The 20,480-nt window shown below is 41.9% G+C and overlaps 3 protein-coding genes across 4 annotated transcripts; all 3 read right to left on the bottom strand.

The window, feature by feature from the left end:
• Positions 1-86: 86 nt before the first annotated feature.
• On the bottom strand, positions 87-3,872 carry LOC115676563 (uncharacterized). Its single transcript, XM_056312971.1, has 9 exons — positions 3,796-3,872; positions 2,842-3,309; positions 2,447-2,537; positions 2,203-2,348; positions 1,713-1,956; positions 1,520-1,624; positions 1,235-1,417; positions 938-1,142; positions 87-718 (listed from the first exon to the last, which is right to left on the bottom strand). The coding sequence occupies exons 2-9, from the start codon at positions 3,282-3,284 to the stop codon at positions 231-233; spliced, it is 1,905 nt and encodes a 634-aa protein (XP_056168946.1). The 5' UTR covers positions 3,285-3,309; positions 3,796-3,872; the 3' UTR covers positions 87-230.
• Positions 3,873-4,969: 1,097 nt separating this feature from the next.
• LOC115675813 (uncharacterized) lies at positions 4,970-13,973 on the bottom strand. 2 transcript variants are annotated; one of them, XM_056312968.1, is made up of 10 exons: positions 13,496-13,973; positions 13,092-13,182; positions 12,844-12,989; positions 12,333-12,576; positions 12,138-12,242; positions 11,852-12,034; positions 11,563-11,767; positions 10,993-11,359; position 10,856; positions 4,970-5,182 (listed from the first exon to the last, which is right to left on the bottom strand). In XM_056312968.1, the coding sequence occupies exons 1-10, from the start codon at positions 13,936-13,938 to the stop codon at positions 5,048-5,050; spliced, it is 1,920 nt and encodes a 639-aa protein (XP_056168943.1). In that variant the 5' UTR covers positions 13,939-13,973; the 3' UTR covers positions 4,970-5,047. The 2 variants fall into 2 exon arrangements, with proteins under 2 accessions (XP_056168943.1, XP_030454458.1); XM_030598598.2 differs by lacking the exon at positions 4,970-5,182 and having other exon boundaries at positions 10,632-11,359.
• A 1,515-nt stretch (positions 13,974-15,488) lies between these two features.
• On the bottom strand, positions 15,489-19,606 carry LOC115675792 (uncharacterized). Its single transcript, XM_056313270.1, has 10 exons — positions 19,321-19,606; positions 18,927-19,185; positions 18,369-18,573; positions 18,127-18,217; positions 17,871-18,016; positions 16,894-17,137; positions 16,681-16,785; positions 16,386-16,568; positions 16,077-16,281; positions 15,489-15,992 (listed from the first exon to the last, which is right to left on the bottom strand). Exons 2-10 carry the CDS (start codon positions 19,156-19,158, stop codon positions 15,490-15,492), a joined length of 1,914 nt encoding a protein of 637 aa, XP_056169245.1. The 5' UTR covers positions 19,159-19,185; positions 19,321-19,606; the 3' UTR covers position 15,489.
• Between the last annotated feature and the right edge of the window lie 874 nt (positions 19,607-20,480).

Genomic DNA, 20,480 nt, shown 5'->3' with positions numbered 1-20,480 from the left:
TCATGTCCAAAATTTTGAATCATTTTCGATCTAAAATGACAAAGGGTTGGCAAATAAAAATACCCACTAAAAAGACTCTGTCATCATTGCAGTCTTTAGAATTTTTTTTTTATTAAGCCAGTGTCAGCCTTTAGGGTACATCCTACCCTAATCTTTAGTGTTGAACCGATCATGAAATAAGATGAAACCTAGAATTTAGAATAACGAAGTTGCACTCTTAAATATCTCCCTCACTGTCCGCCGGTGGGCTCGGTGGTGAGACCGAAACCAAATGGGAAGAGCGGATCGTAGTGAGGGTCACCCACGTTCATGGGAAGCTGATCCACGGTCTTGAACCATGTCATCGGCAACTTCCCAGTGAATCCGTAATCCCCGAACAAGACGTCGGCCACCCCTTCCCCCTCGCTCCCCGGCAGCCACGCGGCCACCAGCGCGTCAATATGCGCCACGAGCGGATGCATCATGACCGGCCTTCCCGAAACCACGATCACCACGCACTTCACCGACGAGCACACGTTGGAGATGATGTCCTTGCCTGGCTCCACCACCGTCAGGTTTGTGCTGTCTCCCGCCGTCTCCGCGTAGGGAAGCTCCCCGACCGCGACAATGGCGTATGAGAAGTTGTGCGACTTGACGAAGTCAGCATCGGGGTTCTCGCTGAACACAACCTCTGTGTCGAGGTCCACAGCCTTACTGATCGCGCCTAGGATGGTGGTCCCTATTGTTAAGTGCACAAAATCATCAGAAACTCCCTACTTTGATTAAACATATAAATGTGACAACGTCATGTATTTATTGCAACATTGTACATTCGATATTACTCACGGTGGCAATATTATCGTTGATACAGACACTGTCTTGGCTACGTCCTAGTCGTCCACATGACATCAATTGTTGCGCATGCAGTGTACTAGAGAAGAAAGGAAAGAGAATGTACCACTGGTTAAATTGTTGCCACTTCCACCCTGCCAAGTGATGGTCCAACCACCACATTGATACCCCAGATTGTTGGCATGAGTCCCGGCAACGAGTATCTTAGGGGCGTTCTTGGCAAGCGGCAACACTGGGGGATCCGCATTGTTCCCGTTCTTCAACAGGACAAGTGATTTTCTGACTGCTTCCCTTGCTAAATCTCTATGCTCCTACAATGACATAGAATTGGAATAAAACAATGCTTGTGTGCTCTTCATATATAGTCCATTCTGATAAGTAAAGTGCTCTTGCATTGTCTAACCAGGCTTCCAAGGTGGGAAAGATAAGTCTGATCGCCCATAGGGTTCTCAAATAGGCCCATCACGAACTTCACTCTCAAGATCCTCTTGACAGCATCGTCAATCCGGCTCATGGGGATCACATTGGCATTGACCAGTTGGGTCAGGGTATCTATGAACACCGTATAATTGAAGGGAACCATGACCTAGGAAAGGAAAGGAAAAAAAAAAAGTACTTGCCCATTAAGATTAATTTGGCGATCCAATACTTTTGCATGAAACAAAAAGGAGATACCATGGCCACTGACCATGTCTACACCAGCTCCGATTGCCATCTCAACAGAGTATGTGTAATTTGCCCCGGCTGGGGTGGTGATCTTATCGATACCTAGCCAATCGGATATTACAAAGCCCTACAAGAATTTAGAACCAGTTGGTTCAATTCAATCCAGTCTGTATCAATCACAAATGGCAAGACTGATGAGAGACTAATAAGTGTACCTTGAACTTTAAAGTGTTCTTGAGGAAGTCTGTGACGAGAAAACGGTTAGCATGCATCTTCATTTTGTTCCAGCTCGAATATGAGACCATGATTGTCGAGACGCCCTCGATTATGGCTTTGTAATAACCGGGCATGTGAATGCTCAACAGTCCATGCCAATCAATCACTGTGTTGTTCTCATTGATGCCCCTCGTGGTGCCACCATCTCCCACATAGTGCTTTGCACAGGCCAAAACCTTGTCACTGTCCGAAGTATGAGATAATGACAACATTTAAATTAGTCAAATAGTATGAGAGTTGCTCAAGACACTACCCAGCATTTCAAAATGGACACTCAAGCATTTTACATTGTCGGCAGACTCTAGGGTATTCGCTAATCTGACAAAATGTGAAAACAAGAGGGCGATTGATAAGCCTTTTCTGGGTGGGACAAAGCCAAATAGGAGCTAATCACCAGCTCAAACTAGTCTAATCAAAACAAAAGCTTACTTTCCGCCGAGATAAGGCACTCCCTTTCGCCCGCCGGCAGGAATTTCGCCTTGCAATCCGGGGATGATCGACGTCATGGCTTGAACAACGGACGGATCCTCGCTGTAGCTCTCATAGCACCTGCCCCATCTCGGATCTCTGCATACCTGGTTCACGGTTTCGAGGTTGAAAAAGAGAATTAATGTGTTAAGCACACTCGAAACCAAATGTTAGTTAAAATTATCCGATTTAAATTGATACACACGGCAATGGATGGCGCAAACACATAATTAATCCCCGTCGCCCTAACTTCGAGTGCGGTCGCAGCCCCAATTCTCTTCACGAGATCAGGATCCCTGAAAAGATAAACAGTGGCTTTTCCTTAAGTTATATAACTTGAACACTGGAAATTGTTGTGATATCATATAGAATCTACCCAAGATAGATGATCAAACAAAGATAATTGCATTGATAGCATTGCAATGGACACCCTAGTCAATTAGTAACATAATGTGATTTGTTGTGATTTTGACAGTAATACTATACTAACTTCTCAAATGACTCTCTCTTCTCAATATAATGGGCTGTTACGTAAAGCAGAAAGCATGTATGTCAACAGATATTGATTAATATATGCATATAATGCTCAAATATGCTTACCTCGTAGCCCCGAGGCCGACATTATGCGGGAATATAGTCGCTTGATACACATTGTTGTGCCCATGGACCGCGTCAATGCCATAGAGAAACGGGATCCCAAGGCGACTAGAGAGAGAACCCTTTTGGTATCTATTCACCATGTTCAGCCAGTCTCGAGCCTTTGCTTTGGGGAAGGGCGTGCTCCCTCCGCCGCTGAGCACGCTGCCAAGGGAGTAGTTTCTCAGGGTTTCGGGGGTGACCACGGAGTACTCGGCCTGCGTCATCTGGCCAATCTTTTCTTGAAGGGTCATTCTTTTCATGAGGTCTCTTATCCGTGCGTTGACGGGTTGACTGGGGTCCTTGTACTTCGAATAGCCTTGATCGGCTCGCGTCGTTCCCGCAATGGCAGAGCAACAACAGAAGAAGAGTATCATCCCCATCGAAAGGAATGAAAGGTTTGCCATCTTTGTTTCGTTAATGTCAATGATACTGCAGGATGAAGATGATGATCATCCACATGAAAGAGTGAACACCCGCAAGTTTGGTTCCCTAGACTCACGGGAGAGTCAATTTTGCTGATCTGTTTACATAATTGTCTCATAAAATCTAAACTTACATTAAATCATAGTAAGCAAATTTGTCAATAAGTCAGTGTGTCTAATCCAGCAAAAGTAAGTCAAATCATTGACATCATGCATTCGATTGCAAATTTTACGGATTGGCCGAAAAAAATTCAACAATTTCATTGGATTAGTGAAGTAGCCAAGTTTACTAATACGATCGAAAATTTCCCCATTCTGCCGATCTAAGTACTCCAAAAAAGGCAAGCGTCGAATCCAGCACAAAGAACGAATAACTCATTAATCTACTTCACCACAAAACCCACGAACTACTAATAAATCTGCCTCGCAAAAACAAGTCATCAGCATAAGCAAAGGCAATACAACGAACCAAAGCAGAACATTTTGTAATTACCTTCAATGCTTCTTCAACTTCAAACTCTCGCCACTAAGAGAAGCGACAGCTTTCAGCGACGGACAGCGAAACTCGTCACCAAAAGTCTGAATTTGCTTTGACCGTGGAATGCTCTCCCTCTACTACTACTACTACTACACACACACACACACACACATATATATAGCCGCACGCACGTACACGGCGACACGGAGATATGGATGGTTGATTACGTGATAATGTCTTCCGGCAGCAATCCTAATCTGGATATGGAGTTGTCTTGTCTCGACGGCTGCGATTCGATATCATTATCTCGAGAAGGAAACAGCTGATTTGATATCCGTCTATGCTCGTGGATGGATAAAGATAAGCACCCAGTTAAGACGTGAATCTCTGCAAATTAAGATCAAAATTTTTATTTTCCCTAGTTGTTCTGATTCAATACCTTTCCTAGTAGAAGGCAACAAACGGTTGAATTGGGTTTATTAAGTAGCAAAGAGAGCGGTCGACAGACTTAGCGATATATGAAGAGATTTAGACCGGACAATTCGACCATCCGATTAAAAAAACAGATTTTTTTTGTTCATGTTAATAGATTTATGAAAGAATTAGTACATGTCGGAAAACTGTTGATAAAGAAAATTACCCGACACCCGGTTTCCTACTATGATATACATGTGGGCAAATTGAAGTGTTCCACATTAGGGCAATAACGGGAGAGGTTCAAGCTTGAGACCGAATTCGTTGCCGTTTCAGTGTACACTTAGGTTAGTCTTGTCACATAACCTAACAGCATTAAGAAGTCGTGAGAGTAGTTGCTTTATGTTTTTGCGCAATTGACTGAAATCAACTGTAAATGGAGTTAACCACTGGGGGTTTACTCCAGTAGCCACCCTTCTCACTTGAGAAGGGGGAGGTGGGGAGTTCGAATCCCCACCTTCGCAGGGGGTAGGGGTGGGGCCGCGTAGTTTAAGCTGTGGGTTTCGACGCCCACACCCTGCAAGAGGTGGGGCGCAAGTCTGAGTGTGTATCGTGAGTGAGAGATAGAGTAAGACTGACAAGAAAAAAAACTGTAAATGGAGTTGTAGAGAGAGAAGAATACTGTCATGATTGCAGCAAACAATTGAAGAAAGGTTGATGTTGAACACCCATTTTGATCTCACCATTGAATAATTGAGTGCGATCTTATATATGAATCGAAAAATAATTAAGATACTAATTTAATCTTCTCCCTAATGAGAGGAAGATAAATTATACAAATACATCAATCTTTTCAAGAATATGTAGGATTGCTCTCCTTGGTGCCTTTGGTCGTCAGGCCAAACCCAAACGGATAGAGCGGGTCGTAATGCGGGTCCCCGACGTTCATCGGAAGCTGATCGACGCTCCTGAACCATGTCCTTGCAAGCTTGCCGGTGAAACCGGAGTCGCCAAACAGGAGATCGGCGACTCCTTGGTGTAATATTTGAAAAAAAAAAAAAGGTCAAAAAGTCAAAAGCAGCTACAGTGGAGCTTTAGCTTATTTAATCGAGAGCATGCTCGGCCGAGAAAAGGAGAAAGGAAAAGAAAGAGAGAGGAAAATAGAAGAAGAAGAGGAGGAGGGTTTGGTGCCGCACGAACCTCGCCTAGCCGATTCGACTTCGTATCGCAACGCCTGGTAAGCACTCACGCCCCTCGTTCATCCGATCGGAGAAGTTTTCTGATTTAGGGTTTAAATTCGAAATTTTGGGAAATTCGAGCGGTGAAGTCCAATTTTTGAGTCGTTGAGCTGCGTATATATATATAGAATTGATAGTTTATGGTATTGTGGAGCCGTGGGATTTTACGGATCTTGATTTGGACCTACGGTTTGCCCAATATGAATTTTTGAAGTTGGCCGCACAAGGTGAACAGTGCGCGACTAGTGGGCTTTAGGCCGATTTTCATCGGTTTTCGGCTCAATTTTGGGACGGCCAAGTTGGGGCTTTTGTAATACTCAGAACGGGCATTTTTTTTACTATAAGCTTGCTTGAAACGGGGTTCGGTGGAGAAAGTTATGGTGCAATCAAGTTTCGCGCTCAAGCTCCGCATTAAGGACGGTTTGGATAATCGCTTTGGATAAGCAATTTGTCGGCGCCTTTGAGTTATCTTGTCAGCGTTTAAGCGTCGTTTAGCCGTTTAGTAATTATCTTAGTATTTTACTTGATTTTGATGTCGATTCTCGTTCAATTGATGGGATTACGAGATTATCGGGGCGTTTAGCGACGTTATTTGGTTTTGGGGCATTCCAGGTGAGTAGTGCTATCTCTTCTTTGAGTTTATAAAATCATGTTTTGAAAATGATAAGAATTTGAGTATCGTACGAATTACTAAAGCATGTTTGTTGCATAAAATTCTGGATCGGGCCATTGCTCCTTTTTGATAGTTGAGAACGATTTGAGGAATTTAAGAATGCTTTTAAGAAATATGTTGCGAACTAGTTTATGGAATGAGTTATAAATGAATTGAGAAAAGTTTTATGAACAACGTTATGTGCATATCGATTTATGAAGAAGTCTGAAATGATGTGAGATATGTCTTGTGAAATGTTTTCAGTTTGACAAACGAAGTTGAGAAATATTATACGTTTTGGTTTGTGAAACCATTTTCTAAGATTGATTATAAATTGGATTATGAAATGGTTTTGGAACTATATTGTGATTTATGATATGGGTTATGAAATGATTTCTGGATTTGGCATTGTGGAAGATATTGTTGAGGATGATGATTTGATGCTCAATATCGCTGTGAGCCCATTGAGGGGCTTGTGGGTATGCGCATACTAGTCTAGGATATCCTTGTGGGCTGAGCCACTGGCTTATAGTAGGTGGAGACCTTGTCAAGGGGGAAATCTTGGTCGCCTTATCACGGGGCGAGATACATGATCATGATTTGATATTGAGCAATAGATTGATCGATGGATAGACCATCGATGTGTTTCTGCTGTGCCAGGGCAAATCCTTGAGAGCGATGGCAGTGTGGCTGCGGTTAAAAAAGGATAATATCGGGTCGGGTTGAGGATGGCAGTGCAGCTGCGCCTCTACCCCAAACGAGCCCTTTTATGATGAGATTAATCAATGGAATAGACCATTGATATGTGAGTTATTGAGATTGGTCAATAGATTGGACCATTGACATGTGATTTGACGAGATTAATCAATGGACCTGACCATTGATGATTGAATTGTAATGGCGTATCAAATGAATGTTTTCTGGTTTGTATCGAGTTTTGTGAAAAAGAAAAATAACTCATATTTGATATGATATGTATATGATATTGTGGGTTTGAAAATATGAGTTTTTGGTATTGCTTTATGCATGAATAGTGGTTGCTTGATCTGCTTAGAAGAGATACGCACTACTTACTGAGCTGTGATTGCTCACCCCCTCTTTTCCCAATCTTTCAGGATCTTTGATTAGCAGCCATAGAGCGAGAGCGATGTCATGTCGACTTTTGGGTGATTGAGGCTGCGTCCTTCAGGTGGAAGGACGGCCGTGTCATCCCCCATCCTGGTAGATTTCGGGGTATGACACTTGGCCTTCGTCCACTGGTAGCCAAGCGGCCACCAGGGCATCTATATTCAAGACATAGGGTTCGATGACGACGGGGCGGCCCGAGATGATGACCACCACGCACTTGACTCACCCACACACATTGCTGATAATGCTTGGCCCGGGCGCACGGAATGTCTCCGCATAAGGTGGCTCGCCTATGACGACAATGGCATATGCAAAATGTTTGGACTTAAATATAAACGATGGCTTGCTATCAACAAATATATGTCCATTTGTGTGTGTATATGTATAGATATATACCTGATAAACGAGCCGATTAGTTACAGTATCAGAGTTTCTATAATCTATCAAGAGTTTATATACACTTCCAACTCAACTAAGCTTAACAAATATCATTATAGACATGTATTAAGACTATCTCAACTCATACCCACAATTCCACTACCAAAATTCCTCGTCGATATCGCTCGTCCTATTTGCTGCTAGCCGAAGGACCCGAAATAGATTTGGAATGAAAGGGGTGAGAAACCATAGTTTAGTGACTATTGCACATCTCTTCTAAACAAATCGAGCACCCACTATATATACTTATATACCGATATCATAACTCGTCAATCCCAAATCACATAACATTTTAAAAGTAAATGATTTCTTTCCAACATCAACCATCAATGATCCATATTATTAAATAATCTAGTCAAGTCAAACGTCAATTGTTTATTCCATTGATCAATAATGCTCAATATTTAACTATGATTATGCTTAACACTAGTGACAAATGCGATCAATTTTACCTTGGCTAGATCTACCACCTATATCAACCGATAGTTCGGCACAAAAGGACATCCTGACAATAGTGTTTATACTCACTCCCTCCCCCCCTTAATGGGTTCTAATTATAGCAACGTGAGCATAAACCTCATTCTCCAATAAACCCACAATCAAAACCATAATTCATTTCAAAAATTGGTTTCATAAACTGAATCGAATCACCTTTCACAATTCAATTTATTCAATAGAATGCATTTCATATAGCATTTTACAAATCAATACATATAATATTTCCATAAACTATACTAAAAGTCAAGAGCTTTTCGTAATTTTTTCACAATAAAAGGTTTTGCAAACCTAAAAAATATAATGTTTCTCAACTCCATTCATTAAAAGGAATATCTATTTTACAGGACCTTTTCTCATCCCATTTCGTAATTCATTTCATAAACCAATAACATTTTGAAACACCTTTTATAAAACGTTTTTCAAACAATCTACAAATAACCGAAAAGTAGTAAATATTCGATCCAAATTTTATGCAACAAACATGCTCTTTTATAACTCATAATATATCGAATCTGTATCGCTTTTACAAATATATAGAAAAGATAGCATCGCTCACCTAGTAAGGCCTAAAACAAAATCACAAAGGTTACTTTCAAACCGACGAATTCAAAATCCTATCAAATAAGTGAGAAATTTTGTCAAAATCGAGTATAACACTACCTCAATTATGAATAGGCTAAACTAAGCTTATTCGTTAATGAAACAACTTTTACGCACTAACAAAACTCTTGTCAGAAACGGATATTCAAAGTTATCCGCAACGCGGAGCTTGAGCGTGAAACTTCAAAAATTCACTCTGATCAAACTGCACTTTGGAATCGATTTATGTCAAACCCCACAACTCCACAACGTCCTAAACTATCATTTACATATATATCCACGGTTCTATAACTCCTCAATCGAACCTTATAGTTAAAAATTCACATAACTTTGAATATAAGCATAACTCTGTAAACTACTCCGATTATATGAACTACACGCTCGAATACTTATCAGACTTTGCAAGAGGTAGTTAATCTGGCTTGTCGGGTGTCCGAAACAAATTTTCTTTTATCTTTTTCCTTCTCTTCTTTCTTCTTCTCCTTTCTGGTTACGCACGACTTGGCCTTTCTTTTCTTTTATCTCTCGGCTTCTCTTTTACTTTTCAACACCGCCAACTGTTACATATTCTTCGCCAAATATATATATTACATATTCAGCTATAGTACTAAGGACTATAAACTCATCATAACATTATTAAATATTATACAAAAGTACTCTGGCTGAGGTTTAATAATGTTATACAAAAGTACTCTGGCTGAGGTTTGGAAGCTTATGCATAATCTTTTTTAATTCTTTCTCATTGGTCTATCTTTTATGAAATTGAGGCAAGTATGGTTTGTGCTTTTGAAATTTACAAAGACGATGGGGATGGAAGTGGGACGCATTTGGAACGACTGGCCTTGTCCCAAACTTGTATTGTTAAGTTTCTATTACTTTCCAAACACGACAGTAATATTTGATATAACATCCTAAACCTGGCTCAGTGAAGTAGTCGAGTATTTACGACCGACGATAGTATTTTTTTAATAGATAAATTATCTCACATGAATTATACAACAAGCCGCCTCAAATTTGCGAACACTACCATTCAGTTAAATTTGTAGATACAACCTACGGAGTGGCAAAAGATAAAGTTGATAGTATTTATGACCAACGATCATAAAAACCTAAGACCTAACAATAACGAGAGGCTAGGTTTGAAAATGCTGATTGATGCTGAAAAAAAATCAAATCATAATAAAAATTTTTGGGGTTCGTAAATTTTTATAAGAGTAAGCTGTTGTGTAAGTTCCAAAAATTGCTCCAAAACCAAGCCCTAGCAGGGTTAAATAACTATGCATATTTAGTAAGGACTTGTTTGTTTAGGATTAAGTGAAAAGCAAAAGGCTGCCAAGATTAAAACATTATCCGAATTCAAAAAAATTCATGAAAAATTAGATGCGTATTTACGTGTCGTGATACTATTACATACAACCCGATATAAACAAAAACTTAGATGAGATAATTCTTATATCAATTTAGAAATTTCAGCTTTAGCTTCGGGATTCTCGTTTATAATTTTATTATTTCTTTTGATACTCGTTACAAGTTTGCGCTTTTGACTTGAAAAAGAGGTAATTTCCAGGGTCGTGCAAATGAACTTTTCTTAAATATTCTAATCTCAACACAGTGCATAAAACACCTAAGATTTCATGAGTTCTTGAGCAAAATTCTGTTTACTTGAATAGTTACATTACGTAAGAACACCACCACATTCTGGCAAGAAAATAGTATTAGCCATGTGGAAACGGTCTATTTCCAAAAACCATGCAGCATCATTACTGTTATGCAACTCTGTTAATGTTATGCCACACGACAAGAAGCATGCTCTACCCTCGCATTTTGGGATTTTGTAGGTGAAACGTAAGGTTCCAAAGAGAAATATACGCAACAAAATCATATGAAAAATAAGAAAATCACTATTAAGTTCAATCATGCAAAATGGAAAACAACCAGAATAATGCTTGGAGTACCCTGGTGAAGATTATTCAAATTGTACCATGTCCTAATTTTGAACCACGATCCAAAATGATTATGGGTTGGCAAAAGAAATACCCACCAGAATCTCCTACTGAATGTTCATGAGATAAGATAAAACTTAAAATTTAGAATAACGAAGTTGCACTCTTCAATTTCTCCCTCACTGTCCGCCTGTGGGGCTCGGTGGTGAGACCGAAACCAAATGGGAAGAGTGGATCGTAGTGAGGGTCACCCACGTTCATGGGAAGCTGATCCACGGTCTTGAACCATGTCATCGGCAACTTCCCAGTGAATCCGTAGTCCCCGAACAAGACGTCGGCCACCCCATCCCCCTCGCTCCCCGGCAGCCACGCGGCCACCAGTGCGTCAATATGCGCTACGAGCGGCTCTATCTTGACCGGCCTTCCTGAAACCACGATCACCACGCACTTCACCGACGAGCACACGTTGGAGATGATATCCTCGCCTGGCTCCACCACCGTCAGGTTTGTGCTGTCTCCTGCCGTCTCCGCGTAGGGAAGCTCCCCGACCGCGACAATGGCGTATGAGAAGTTGTGTGCCTTGACGAAGTCAGCATTGGGGTTCTCGCTGAAGACAACCTCTGTGTCGAGGTCTACTGCCTTACTTATCGCGCCTAGGATAGGGGTCCCTATTATCAAGTGCACAAAATCATGAATAACGTACTACATCAGAAACTCCCTACTTTGATTAAACATGTAAATGTGAAAACGTCACGTCGTTACCGCGACATTATACATTCGATATAACTCCCGGTGGCTACGACCTAGTCCTCCACATGACATCAATTGTTTCGTATGCAGTGTACTAAAGAGGAAAGGAAAGAGAATGTACCACTGGTTAGGTTGTTGCCACTTCCACCCTGCCAAGTGATGGTCCAACCACCACACTGATAGCCCAGATTGTTGGCATGAGTCCCGGCCACCAGTATTTTAGAAGCGTTCTTGGCAAGCGGCAACACTGGGGAATCCGCATTGTGCCCGTTCTTCAACAGAACCAGTGATTTTCTGACCGCTTCCCTTGCTAAATCTCTATGCTCCTACATTGACACAGAATTGGAATAAAACAATTCTTGCGTACATGTCATAAATAGTCCGAGTAATGTGCTCTTGCATTGTCTAACCTGGCTTCCAAGCTGGGAAATATAGCTCTGATCGCCCAGAGGGTTCTCAAATAGGCCCATCGTGAACTTCACCCTCAAGATCCTCTTGACGGCATCGTCAATCCGGCTCATGGGGATCACATTGGCATTGACCAATTGGGTCAGGGTATCGATGAACACCGTATGATTGAAGGGAACCATGACCTACGAGTGGAAAGGGAAAAAAAAAGCTCTTGCCCATTAAGATTAATTTGGCAATCCAATACTTTTGCATGAAAGGAAAAGGTGAGTAGCCATAGCCACTGACCATGTCAATCCCGGCTTCGATTCCCATCTGAATAGAGTATGTGTAATTTATGCCGATCGGGGTGGTGATCTTATCGATTCCTTGCCAATCGGTTATTACAAAGCCCTGCAAGAATTTAGAACCGGTTGATTCAATTCAATCAACAATCTGTATCAATCACAAATGACATGACCGAGGAGAGACTAATAAATGTACCTTGAACTTCAAGGTGTTCTTGAGGAAGTCCGTGATGAGAAAGCGGTTAGCATGCATCTTCACTCCGTTCCAGCTCGAATACGAGACCATGATTGTTGAGACGCCCTCGATTATGGCTTTGTAATAACCGGGCATGTGAATGCTCAACAGTTGATGCCAATCAGTCACCGTGTTGTTCTCATTGATGCCCCCTGTGGTGCCACCATCTCCCACATAGTGCTTTGCACAGGCCAAAACCTTGTCACTGTCCAAAGTATGAGATAATGACAACATTTAACTTAGTCAAATAGCATGAGAGTTCGACCAAATAAAAAAAAATAGTATGAGAGTTGCTGGAGACACTACCCAGCATTTCAAAATGGACACTCAAGACTTTAGGGTATTCGCTAATATGACACCTTCTACAAAATGTGATACCAAGAGGGCGATTGATAAACCTTTTCTTGGTGGAACAAAGCCAAATAGGAACTAACCACCAACTCAAACTAGTCTAATCAAAACAAAAGCTTACTTTCCGCCGAGATAAGGCACTCCCTTTCGCCCGCCAGCAGGAATTTCGCCTTGCAATCCAGGGATGATCGACGTCATGGCTTGAACAACAGATGGATCCTCGCTGTAGCTCTCATAGCACCTGCCCCATCTCGGATCTCTGCATACCTAATTCACGGTTTCGAGATAGAAAAAGAGAATCATAAATATGTTAAGAACACTCAGAAACCGAATGTTTGTTGAAATTATCATATTTAAATGAATACACACCGCAATGCATGGTGCAAACACATAATTAATCCCCGTCGCCCTAACTTCGAGTGCGGTCGCAGCCCCAATTCTCTTCACGAGATCCAGATCCCTGAAATGATAAACATTGACTTTTCTTTAAGTTATATAACTAAATACTGGAAATTGTTGTGATATCATATAGAATCTACTCGAAATACATGATCAAACAAAGATAATTGCGTTGATAACATTGCAATTGACACCCAAATCATTTTGTAACATAATGTGATTTGTTGTGATTTTGACGGTAATACTTGATCTAGCTATACTAACTTCTCAATTAACTGTCTCTGCTCAATATAATGGGCTGTTACGTAGAGCAGAAAGAACATATGTCAACAGATGTTGATTAATGTATGCATAGAATGCTCAAATAGGCTTACCGCGTAGCCCCGAGGCCAACATTATGCGGGAATATAGTGGCTTGATACACGTTGTTGTGCCCGTGGATCGCGTCGATGCCGTAGATAATCGGGATTCCGAGGCGACTAGAGAGAGATTCGTTTTGGTATCTATTCACCATGTCCATCCAGTCTCGAGCCTTCGCTTTGGGGATCGGCGTGCTTCCTCCGCCGCTGAGCAAGCTGCCAAGGGAGTAGTTTCTCAGGGTGCCGGGGGTGACCACCGAGTAGTCGACCTGCGTCATCTGGCCAATCTTTTCCTGAAGGGTCATTCTTTGCATGAGGTCTTTTATCCGCGTGTTGACGGATTGACGAGGGTCCTTGTACTTCGAGTAGCCTTGATCAGCTGACGCCGTTCCAGCAGTGGCCGAGCAGCAACACAGGAAGAGGATCATCCCCATTGAAAGGAATGAAAGCTTTGCCATCTTTGTTTCGCTAATGTCAATGATCCTGCAAGATGAAGATGATGATCATCCACATGAAAGAGTGAATACTCAAAGATTATCGTGATCACGAAAGAAGACATGAAGTAATCCTCAAAGCAAAAATCATATACATAATAGTAAATTTATCAATTAGAGAGATCTAAGTACTTCAAAATAGTCGAGCGTCTAGTCCTGCAAAAGAAGATGTCAAATCATTGACATTATGCATTCGATTGCAAATTTTACAGATTGGCCAAAAAGAATTCAACAATTTCGATGGATTAGTAAAGTAACCAAGTTTACTAGTGCGATAGAAAATATCCCGATTTCGCCGATCTAAATAATTCAAAAAAGTCAATTGTCACAATCCAGCACAAAGAATGAATTACTCATTAAATCTACTTTACCACAAAACCCACGAACAACTATTAAATCTTCCTCGCAAAAACAAATCCTCAACATAAGCAAAGGCAATGGAACGAACCAAAACAGATCTCTTCGTAATTTACCTTCAATGCTTCTTCAGCTTCAAGCTCTCCCCACTAAGGGAAGCGACAACAGGCGACAAACTTTCAGCGACGGACAGCGAAACTCGTCACCAAAAGTCTGAATTGTTTTGACTGTGGAATGCTCTCCCTCTGCTATATATATAAATGTAGCCACACGCACATACGCAGCGACACGGAGATAGGGATGGGATAACGTCTTCCGGCAGCAATCCTAATCTGGATATGTAGTTGGCTGATGATCTCGAGCGCTGTGATTAGGAAACAGCAGATTTCATATCCATCTATGCTCTTGGATGGATAAAGATAAGCACCTTGTTTAAGACTTGAATAACTGTAAATTAATGTCTCAGATTTCTTTCACCAGTTGTTCTGATTCAATACCTTTCCTAGTATAAGGCAACAAATTAAAGATAGGTCGAATTGGATTTAACAAACTTAGCGAAAAGTGGAGAGATTAAGATGGTACAATTCGATCATCCGTTTTGTTCGTGTTAATAAAATTATGAAAAAAAAAAAGATTTATGAAAGAATTAGTAAATGTCGGAAAACTGTTGATAAAGAAAATTACCCGACACCTGATTTCCTACCATGATATGTATGGGGACAAATTGAAGCATTCCACGTTGGGGCAATAACGGGATAGGTTAAAGCTTGAGATCATACGCACCGAATACGTTGCCGTTTCGATGTACACTTACGTGAATCTTGTCACGTAACCTAACAGATTTAGCAAGTCACGAGAGTAGTTGCTCTGTTTTTTGCTCGATTGACTTAAATCAACTGTAAATGTAGTTGCAGAGATCCAAGAATACCGTCACGATTGCTGCAAACAATTCAAGAAAGGTTTACATTGAACACCCATTTTGATCTCACCATTGAATAATCAAAGATATCATCGAAAAATAATTAAGATACAATTTCAATCTCCTCCCTGATGATAAGAAGATAAATTATACAAATACATCAATCTTTTCAAGAATATGTAGGATTGCTCTCCTTGGTGCCTTTCGTCGTCAGGCCAAACCCAAACGGATAAAGCGGTTCAAGAATATGTAGGATTGCTCTCCTTGGTGCCTTTCGTCGTCAGGCCAAACCCCAACGGATAGAGCGGGTTGTAATGCGGGTCCCCGATGTTCATCGGAAGCTGATCGACACTCCTGAACCATGTCCTTGCAAGCTTGCCGGTGAAACCGTAGTCGCCAAACAGGAGATCAGCGACTCCCTGGCCTTCAGTCCCTGGAAGCCAAGCAGCCACCAGGGCATCTATCTTTGAGACATAGGGCTCAATGACGACGGGGCGGCCTGAGATGACAACCACCACGCACTTGACTGACCCACACACGTTGCTGATAGTGCTTGGCCCCGGCTCAGAGATGGTCAAGTTCAAGCTGTCGCCAAATGTCTCCGCATAAGATGGCTCGCCTACGATGACAATGGCATATGCAAAGTTGTTGGACTTCACAAAGTTTGCATCGGGGTTCTCGTTGTAGACCACTTGGGTATCCGGATGGACTGTGCTCTTCACTGCATTGAGGATTGTGGTACCTGGCAACAAGTAGACAAATTGCCATCAGTTTTATCGAAATATTTTTCATTCAAGTTGACAAACGTGAAATGCTCAGACCATACCGACTGTGAGCTCGTTGCCATTAAGGCCTTGCCATGCAATTGTCCAACCTCCACATTGATAGCCCAAGTTGTCGGCATGACTTCCCACAATAAGTATCTTCTGCGCTTTCTTAGGAAGCGGAATCAATGGCTTGCTCATAGATTTACCGTTCTTTAGAAGCACCAGTGATTTCCTCACAGCTTCCCTTGCCAATTCTCTGTGTTCCTGTTCGACATTGTGATTTTAATTTTAGCCAGAGAGACTTTTTCTAGGAATTAGAATGATCGATCGTGTTGCTCATTTAAGCTGATTGATCCGTAACCACATACCGGGCTCCCTACTTGGTTGGCCAAGCTGTTATCGGCCAGCGGGTTATCAAAAAGTCCCATGACAAATTTAACCCTCAAGATCCTCCTCACGGCATCGTCAATCCGACTCATCGGGATTACATTGTTCTTCACCTGATAAGTCAGGTCATCGAGGAACTCAGCGAAGTTGTAGGGCACCATGACCTGCGAGAAAAAAAGCAGTGAAGATCGGATACATATTTTATCTTCTCGAGCCAAACCAATCAAGAATATAATCAAAATCCATAGTCTGAGAGACATTCCTTGTTGAACTCACCATATCGATTCCTGCACCAACTCCAGCTTGAACAGAGTACGAGTAGTTAGCATGAGGAGGAGATGTTATCCTGTCAATGCCCTCCCAATCTGATATGACGAAACCCTGAAAAATTCATATTCTCAGCTCTGTTTGTTCATTAGCAAATAACAAAATACACCATGAGTAGAAACTTATTACATCCGATTCTCTGGCTACTTTTCGTTCCCTTACCTTGAATTTTAGCTTGTTTTTCAGGAACCCAGTGACAAGATCACGGTTTGCGTGCATCTTCTTGCCATTCCAACTCGAATACGACACCATGACCGTGGCGACACCCTTCTTAATGGCATCCAAGTACGCAGGCATGTGAATACTGAGCAAACCATTGTAATCAATGACAGTGTTGTTCTCATTTATGCCGTTTGTCGTTCCCCCGTCTCCCACAAAGTGCTTGGCACAGGCCGCGACCTTGTTCCTGAGCAAAAATAAACATACTAATAAGCACAGAACCACGAAAATGACGATGAGAAACTTTTAGGACAGTCAAGATCGGAGATCAACAAGTCAACCCATGAAATCATAGCACTCTTGACCAGGATAAAGATGGAATTCATAGCTGTTTACTTTCATGTACTCAACGTGCTGTGCTCTGTATCTAGAGAACAACATGGTCCACCCTGAAGTGCTTCCCACGTATGACCATGAAAAAATTTATCCTGATCTGAGCATCAGCACTAAAAGCAGGCTTTAAACATGATTATTTAACACTAAACATAATAAATTACACGACCTGATCTCTATTAAGCCTTTTTCTGGAGTGCCAAATTATCGACCGCAACGGCATGATTAACTCACAAGAGCAAGCAAGTGCGCGCATGGGATAAACAAGAGTCGTCATGTCAATGGGGCTTATATTCGTCACCAATTTGGTCTGCGGATGAGTTATGGACATCGCACGAAGGCTTGAAATACTACATGTATCCGGTCAACATCAATCAATGAGCCAATCATGTATGCTAAGACAAACGTGAACCAGCACTAACAAAATGATGTGGATTCATATCATGGATATGCATAAGACAAACGTGAACAGCACCAACAAAATGATATGAATTCATATCATGGATAAGCTCATGACAACCTAGCAAAAAGTAAATGAAACAGAATGGGAAAAGTAAGTGTCATCAGTTAACCGTGAAGGCTCTTACTTTCCGGCGACAAATGGAACACCCTTTGGGGAATTGGCAGGAAGGTCTCCTTGTAAACCGGGTATGATCTCGGTCATCATCTGGACAATCCGGTGATCCTCGCTGTAGCTTTCATAGCACCGGCCCCATCTCGGATCTCGGCATACCTGCGAAAAAGATTAAGCGGTCACGCATCCGACAGAACTTTCAGCTTGACCTCAATGAAGACTTTTCTTCAGAAGAATCTCTCTCGTATTCGAAAGGTTGTCGACTTTACCGCAATGCACGGCGCGAAAGCATAAGGAATACCGGTTGCTCTAACTTCAAGTGCCGTAGCATCCCCAATCTTCTTGAGTAGCACAGGGTCTCTGGAAAACAATATGACAGGATCAAGAATGAGATTCTTTTTCACTCTAAACTAATGAAGCTTCTCGATCACACATGAGAAGTTCAAATCCGAATGAAAAATTACATTAACACTCTTTTTATCCGAATTAAGACTAGTCAAGAGAATCTTGCCTGGTGACACCGAGGCCGACATTGTGCGGGAAAATGGTGGCATTGTAGACATTGTTGTGACCGTGAACCGCGTCGATCCCGTAAATCATCGGGATCCCAAGTCGGGTGGAAAGAGAACCCTTTTGGATCTCGTTCACCGCATTCACCCAGGTCTCTGGCGAGGCCTTTGGCGCCGGCACACTCCCTCCACCACTCAACACACTCCCTGCAAATACATCAAAACCACAAAATATTACATACCCATAATCCTCTCCCATTGCGGCAAGACAGATTCAATCAATCACCGTACAAAAACATCAAGTCCTAGTCCACACTTTTCCACATAACCAGTCCCTGTTTCTTTTCTCAAACAGTGATTGCCTGATTGTTTCAGCCTAGTAGATCGAGTTCTCGTAATGACTTTATACCACATGTTGTGTTCATTCCTTAGCTAGCTCGATCAACACCAACAAATATCAACCTTTCAAGCTCAATGAGCTCAAAAGTTGCAGACTTTTTCCGAAGGGCACACGGAGCTAAAAAAGATCAAAGCAAAGCAAGCTGATCGATTCACATTACCAATGAAGTACTTCTTCATGACATCGGGCGTGGCAACACTGCGCTCGATCTGGGTCATTTGGCCAATCTTCTCGGCCAGTGTCATCTTGCTCATCAAGTCCTTGATCCGAACACTCACCGGCTGTCTCGCGTCCCTGTACTTCACGTACTTGGCCTCCGTAGCAGCCGCCCGGCAGCATATCAGGAGGAACACGGTGATGGGTACTACTAAGAACCTCCCCATGACGTTCATCACCCCAATCGGCCTTCTGGGTCGTAGCTGGAAGCAACAAAAAGAAAATGCATCCCATTACTAACAATAACAAGGCGGAATGTAGACGGGGAGAAACGAAGCAGAGATGCATGAAGATTGACATACTCAAGGTAATGCAAGAGACAGCCAAGAAAGAAAGACCTTTCTTCCACTTGGGTTCGGGATTCTTCTCCCCCTCTACTCTCCGTCTGTCTCCCACCCTCTCTCTGTCTTGAGTTTAGCGTGGTGGAGTGACAGAGACGTCCCTTGATGGCGGAGAGAGATGGCTTGGGGATGTCAAGAAAGGGAGATTAAAAGCGCCACTTCTTATAAGGGGGGAGGCCTGTGCATTATTCAATCATTTTCCGCATGCTCCAAAGTGGTTTTGATATCAATCAACTGTGCTTTCATTTTTCACTTTTTTTAAATTCTGGATGTGAAACTTCCTCGGCCTGCAAATGCTCCACCAGCCTGGGGCCTCCTGTCTGAAATCTCTATCCGTTGGAGAGAGAGAGAGAGAGAGAGAGAGAGAGAGAGAGAGAGAAAGAGTCAAAGGACGCGGCTAACGTTGAAGCGGGATTTAGCCTTTAATTGCTGCTTATGTCGGAGAATCAATCATGATTAGAATTTGCAATGCAAGATCTCACATTTTTTTTTTAAGGGGAATGGAGTGGACAGGATAAATCTTCACGCGAAAGGTATGCATGGGAAAATCGCTAAATCATGTACCTTACGATGGTCTAAATTTTGCATATGGGCGATTTTGTCTTTCTTTTAGATGAGTTATGTAGGTTAGACATGTGTAAGGATAGCAGCCGGACCGGTTTGAGAAGGACGGCCGTATTCCGGATTTGAATCCAATTCGTTCCAAATACAACCCGAACCCACCCACCATCCAAGATAAGGGCTTTCAAATTGAAGTCTCGAACTCGTCTTGAATAAGAATAGGACAACTTAAGATTGAACTAATTAATTTTTTACTGAATAATATGTTGAATAAGCATGTATATCAATATAAAACAAAATACAGCTGACTGGATAGTCTATTATCTATTTAAGAATACATTAGGTTTTTTAGTAAGATGGTCAGTCTGGTCAGAATTTCGGGATACCCATAAATCAAATTCTTAACCGATCTACATGAGACCTCGAGCATGTCTTGCGATTTGAAATCCAGAAATAAGCCCTACACATCGGTGGGATGGGAATCCAATTCAAGTCGATCCATTTACATTCGTTGTCTTGTCTTAATGCTGTGAATTGTTCCCGTACAACATTTCGAATTGTCTTATTAGAAAACAAGCTTCTTTTTTTTCTTTCTT

Source organism: Syzygium oleosum, unplaced genomic scaffold, assembly GCF_021117445.2.
Source record: "Syzygium oleosum isolate NSW1041296 unplaced genomic scaffold, Sole_v2.1 Sole_v2.07, whole genome shotgun sequence".
Lineage (NCBI taxonomy): Eukaryota > Viridiplantae > Streptophyta > Magnoliopsida > Myrtales > Myrtaceae > Syzygium > Syzygium oleosum.
This window is presented reverse-complemented; position numbering and strand designations above follow the sequence as displayed.